We start from the raw sequence: 5,791 nt of genomic DNA, 5'->3' as shown, positions 1-5,791 counted from the left end.
GAAAGCACTCCCAGCCCCATGGGAGGGGACGGTGACCGACCTGGCCCCGGTCCTTCCCTATTTGGTGGCTCCGGCAACCATGAGTCAGGGCGAAGCTGTTATCTCAAGGCGTGGGGCTGTGGGGTGGCACCTGGGCCATGGCGGTGGCAGGAGGATGGGGAGATGGGCACCCGACGTGGGCTGGGGAGGGTCCGGAGGGTGTCTGGTCAGGGTGTCAAAATGTGTCCCCTGCCCTGCTACCTGCCAGGGCTTGCCTGGACATGCTGGGACTTGCCTTGCAATGAGGTCACCCTGTTTACGCGCTCCCACTGCCAGCAGATAGGAAGCTGGATTTCTATTTTTACTCGGGGATGCTCGGTCTGGGTTGGGAGCGGCGCCGGACAGAGGGTCCGAGTGGCCCCCTGGATGGAGTGTGGCCCCCCGCAGCGCCCCGGCTGGAGGCTCTCCAGTTGCCCGCTGGCCCATGGTGCTGGTGGCGTGGCTGGTAATGCGGCGCAGGTGAGCCGGAGGGGCTGAGGGTGCTGAATTTGGGCAGAAATCTTCCCTGCAGGAGACTGAGCACCCCATCCCTGGGGACACTCAGGGGCACAAGCTTGGGGGTCTGTCGTGGTGCCGCCTTTGGGAGTCCCGGATCGGGTGGACAATGAGGAAGGTGTCTTGCGTGCAGGGATTTAATTTTGGCGAATCTTTTTTTAAAGCAGATATAATGAGCGCAGCTCTCCAAGCGGGGTCAAACCTTACCTCCAAAAGCTGTGAAATCCCAGAGCGTTGTTTGCTCTGCTCTGATAAGGAGGTTCCTCAATAACCGCGGGCAGCGCGAGGCATCCATGAGCCCCACGCATGTGTAAGGGGAAGGAAAGGTTTTGCCACTTATTGTGAAGGTCATGACTTTTTGGCACCGATTTGAAAAAAAACAAACAAACAGGTTCTTGTCTCTGGTTACCCAACAGCTTCTTGCAGATAAAGAGGGTGGTTAACTAAGTGGTCAAGCCTGTGGCATGTTCTTGCAGTTGCTTAAAAGGCTTCCTTGCCACCGGGCCCGGGTTCTTGAGAAACTGGCCAGAAAAACATCTCGTTGCTTCACTTGCCCGTGTGCCAACTTGCCTTGTGCCTGCGTGGAAGTGGGAACGCAGCGGGGTTGTGGATGGGGCCAGTGACAGCATGGAAGTGTTGGATGCGCTGCCCGGCAGGGCTTTACTGCTGGAGGAGCAATGGGGAATGTCAACATTTGCACCTTCCCCATCCTTCTGCATCGCACCAGGCTGTGTTTGACCTCGGTCGTGCCCAAACCTCTGCCCAAGGCATCACTGAAATCCCAAATGTCTGAGTCCAAGGTGAGCTCTGGCAGATGGCGGTCTGCTCTGGGCTGCCTCATTGCAGCTTGTCCCACCTTGGCTACTGCCGGCTTTGCCCTGGTAGCAAACGTGCCAGCCCTTGGGCTCGCTCGTGGCTTGCCCAGCACCCCAGTAACTCACTCTGCTTTCCTTCCAGCCACCACGATGCCCCTGTCCCAGAGCAAGGCCGGGCAGATGCCATGCAGCAGTAAGGTGTGCAGGAACCTCTTTGGCCCCGTGGACCACCACCAGCTCCAGAATGACTTTGAGGACATGTTGAGGCAACAGCTGGAAGAAGCTCAGCAGCGGTGGAACTTCAACTTTGAGGCGGAGACTCCCTTGGAAGGACAGTTCAAGTGGGAGAGGGTCTTCCTGGCTGAGCAGCCACCCCAGGAGGTCCACAGCCTGGTCAAGGTCACCGGCAGTGAGAGCAGGAGCTCCTTGGTCCACAAGGTTTCCCCCAAGGACCATCTTGGGAGGATTTGCCCTGAGGGGTCTCAGCAAAGCTCAGAGGTTTGCAGGGCTGGTTCCCCACAAAACCTGAAACGTGGGCAGACCACCATCAAAGGTGAGTGCTGGAGGCTTGGTGTCACTCTGTGCATGCTTGGTGGCATTGCTCGTGTCATGGCTTTCCTGGTAGGGACAGATGGAGGGCACTTGGGTGCAAGAGCCCTGCCTGGCTCCTGGGCATGGGGAGGGGACCACCCTCCCTGTATCTCTCTCCTGGGAGAGCAGAGCCTGCCTTCCAAGGGGAAGAAGGCTGCAAACTGGGGGCCTTCTGGTTGCTGGGGGTTAGGCAGGGGGGTTACATCGGGATTGTGGGTCTTACAGCTGAAGATGCCCCAAAATAGTTCATCACCCTCAGTTCCCATGGCCTGAGCCTGTCCTCTGAGGTGAAGGGCTGAGGTGGAAGTGCAGGTGAGACCAAACACAAGAGATGGTGGAGACCCACAGGCTCTTCTCTCCAGGAACGCATGGCTTCGGGTGGGTGGCTCTAAAACTGAGTCCACCCGGGATGGGGTTTGGGGCGCTTCCCTGGGGCCACCTCCTTTTCCTACACTGCTGCTCCTGGTGGGCTGGAGGCACTTCCCAACCCTCTCTTTCTGCCTTCCAGACTTCTACAGCTCCAAGCGGAGGATCATCCCTGACAAGCCCAAGCCTGACAGGCCCAGGCTGTGACCTGGTGGTGCTTGGCTCCTCTGCCATCGGGGACAGCTGATGTGCCCTGGGGGTGCCCATGTCTCTTTCCCCCACCCTGTACCGTGTAAGCCGTCTGTATGAAGCAATGTAGAGTCTGTAGTTCCCTATTTATGAGTAGCTCTGGGGTCCTGAGGGACCTTCACTGTGTGCAATGTATAGGAGTAGCCCACGTTGAGGCTTGTAGCCCCATGGAGGGGCTGGAGGAGGACTGAAATGGGCCTGGTGGGACTAAGGCATTGCTATGCCTGCGGAGAAGAGTGTGTCTTCTGCCCCGTGTTGGTGAGGCCAAGCATTGTCCTTGCACCATCGTGCTGTCCAGCTGTGGTCCTTCCCCTGCCTGATGGCTGGCTATGGAGGACACTTCTGTCCCGGCCACCTGGTGGCACCAGATATCCTTAAGAAAGGGTCACAGATACTGATCATAGAGCCCTGGGACAGCCTGACCCTGAGGACGCCCAGTTGCTGATGGTGGTGGACCTCTTCCCAGAGAATGGACCCAGCGGTGGGAAGCCCTTGTCCGTGCGTGGAAGCAGAGTTACGCAGGGGCCGCTCCTTCCCACGGCTGCTTGGAAGAGGAAATGCTCGTCCCTGGACAGCCCTTCCTTCGGGTGACTCACCGGTGCTGTCACCCATCAGAGACGGGCTGCGGACAGTGACAAACCCGCTGTAGGTCCCCAGTGCTGAGCTTATTGTGGGACCAACGCGGTTTGGGAGGCTTTGGGGTTCCCTGGACTCTGCTGATGCAAAACCCCACTTTCTTACCTTGTTGTTGGCTTGTTGGGTTTGCCCTCCTGTTCCTGCCTCCTTCAACACTGACACCAGGCTGGGGGGCTGCCTGCTCTGGCCAGGTTGGACTGCTCACCAGCAGGGATAACACCCAAAGAAGAAACTGTAGCTTTTCTCCTGGACTTTTTCTCCTTTGGGACTGGGGGAGAGAGGACCCTCACCTGGCTCTGCGGAGCGAGAAGCTTTGGTCACCTCTGGGACCAAGGGATGTCCCGGAGCGAAGGCTGCTCGGTCCCAGCGCTGAAGGATGAGTCCCTGCTGTTGAAGGACTCAAGACTGTCAGGTCTCAGCACTTTCATGGGGTTCATCTCCTGCTTTACTGGATTTGGACTCTGGAAACCGGTGCAAGATGGTCCCAGGCAGAAAAGGAACGGGATCGACCTCCCACTTTGCACCGCGATGCACTTTGCTGTCGGTGAAGCTGGCGAGTTCCCAGCACTAAATGTTTATTTATAAAAAAAAATAAATGTAATAAATGCTATTAAGTTTATGGGGGGGGGAAATATCTGTTTGTCTATGAATGTTAACTCTGAATAAACACTTGTGTAGGGGAATGGGTGTCTCTGGGTTAATGGAAATTAATGTGCTGGGAGCGGGGTCTGGCTATGGGGAGGAGGATGCTCTGGTTGGGGTCACTCTGGGGGGTTTTGGGGTCCCTCTGGGGTGCAGCCGGGAGCTGTCTTTGGGCTGTTGAGGGGAAGGGGCTGTCGCAGCCCTGGGCCCCTCTGCAGCATGAAACATCGAAGTAGGGGGGTGTGGGGCCGAGAGGGGCAAAACCTCACCACAGCCCCTCTGCTTAACCCCACTGCCTCGGGACAGCGTCTGTGCGGTGGTCCTGCCTGTGGGATTGGTGCTGCCACTGTGTCCCCAGCAGAAGCCACTGCCACCTGTGCAGGGTCTCACTGTGGGACCCCTGTGTCAGTGTAGACTCCTCTGCTGCCCACACCATTCCCCCTTCCCCACTCTGCCCCTGGTCCCCTGCTCCTAACACCCCATGGACAAGCTCACCATGCGCCCTATCCTCTAATTTTAAAGGGGTCCCAGGTGTGCAGGCCAGTGAGGGTGACCCGTGGTGTGGGACAGGGACATGCAAGAACATATGGTGACACCACTGGTGGAAACGTGCAGCAGCAAGTCCTGGGTGGGACTGAAACTGGAGCTGCTGGAGGCCAGGGCTGAGATCCACCGGGAGTCAGGGACATCTCTGTCACCAGCTGCTGCCTCTGAGCAAGACTTCTACGTGGACCATGAGCTCAAGTTATGGTGAATGTGATAAAGGCCCTGATCTGCAGAGGATCCAGCTGAAAACGAGGGGCAATGGGTGCAAGTTGGAACAGAGGAAGTTCGTTCCAACACACGGAGAACCTTCTTTACGGTTGGGGTGGCAGAGCAGTGGCACAGGCTGCCCGGGGGGGTGTGGAGTCCCCTTCTCTGGAGGTTTTCAAGCCCCACCTGGATGCAGTCCTGAGGGATGTGCTCTGGGCAGTCCTGCTTCAGCAGGGGAGTGGGACGAGATGATCTCTAGAGGTCCCTTCCAACTCTGAACATTCCATGATTCTGTGAAAATAAAGTTTTGATGGTGACGACGACTTTGTGTCATTGTTCAGCCGAGGATCCCTAAAGCAGCTGCCTGTCCCCATAGTGCTGGGTGACACCCACGCGCGCCGATGCCCCTTGAAATGCTTGCAGAGCACCATCACCTCGGCCTTTTAGCTGCTGCTGAGTCAAGCCCTACAGAATTAGCCCTTGTAATCTTTCCCCTTACGTCAGTCCTTCCAGCCCCCTCGGCTGCGGCCAGCTGCTCCCCTCCGCTGTCACCTCCTGTTTTGTTAGGAGCGGTGGCGGTGGAGGAAGCGAGAAATAAATCAGCAAATCCTCCCTCGTTCCCTGTTTGTGGGGCGGACAGGGTCTGGCTGTGCGGTGCGAGAGGGAGCTCCCCACCGGGGCTTGAGTTTTGCACCTCTCTGGGAGACGCCAGCCCTGGACCCCCTCGTCCAGGCAGGGGAGGACTGTGTCCCCCCAGCTTTGGGGTCCACAAAAATGGCGATGGGTTTCCAGCAACTGAGGAGTGGATGGAAACTTTGCCCTTTCAGCCCAGGTTGTGTTTTGCTGCTCACCCATCCCAGCGAGGATGCCGGGGTTCAGTCTCCCACGATGGCCAAGTGGGGCTGAGAGGGGGGTCAGGCGCTTCCCCTCCTTTCCCCACAATATTCAATCTCTTTTTGCCGAGACCTGCCCAGCATCTGCCCGGCCCACCGACGTGGACTGTGTGAACCTCATGAAGTTCAGCATGGCCCAGTGTAAGGTCCTGCACACAGGTTGGAGCAATCCCAAGCACAGATCCAGGCTGGGCTGGGAATGGATGGAGAGCAGCCCTGAGGAGAAGGACTTTGGGGGTGTTGGTGGATGAGAAGCTCCCCACGAGCCGGCAATGTGCGCTGGCAGCCCAGAAAGCCCCCGGCACCCCGGGC

At 57.9% G+C, this 5,791-nt stretch overlaps 2 protein-coding genes across 2 annotated transcripts in view; both read left to right on the top strand.

Moving 5' to 3' along the window:
* Positions 1-1,499: 1,499 nt before the first annotated feature.
* Positions 1,500-2,513, top strand: CDKN1A (cyclin-dependent kinase inhibitor 1A (p21, Cip1)). Its single transcript, XM_009891744.1, has 2 exons — positions 1,500-1,902; positions 2,449-2,513. Exons 1-2 carry the CDS (start codon positions 1,500-1,502, stop codon positions 2,511-2,513), a joined length of 468 nt encoding a protein of 155 aa, XP_009890046.1.
* Positions 2,514-4,407: 1,894 nt separating this feature from the next.
* Positions 4,408-5,791, top strand: part of RAB44 (RAB44, member RAS oncogene family) — a 20,485-nt gene continuing 19,101 nt past the window's right edge. The window contains exon 1 of the mRNA XM_009891742.1: positions 4,408-4,583. Within this exon, the coding sequence (XP_009890044.1) occupies positions 4,408-4,583 (176 nt within the window). The remainder of the gene's footprint in view (positions 4,584-5,791) is intronic.

This window comes from Charadrius vociferus, unplaced genomic scaffold (genome assembly GCF_000708025.1).
Source record: "Charadrius vociferus isolate BGI_N301 unplaced genomic scaffold, ASM70802v2 scaffold819, whole genome shotgun sequence".
Taxonomy (NCBI): Eukaryota; Metazoa; Chordata; class Aves; order Charadriiformes; family Charadriidae; genus Charadrius; species Charadrius vociferus.
The sequence above is the reverse complement of the archived record's forward strand: the minus strand, read 5'-3'. Positions and strand labels throughout refer to the sequence as shown.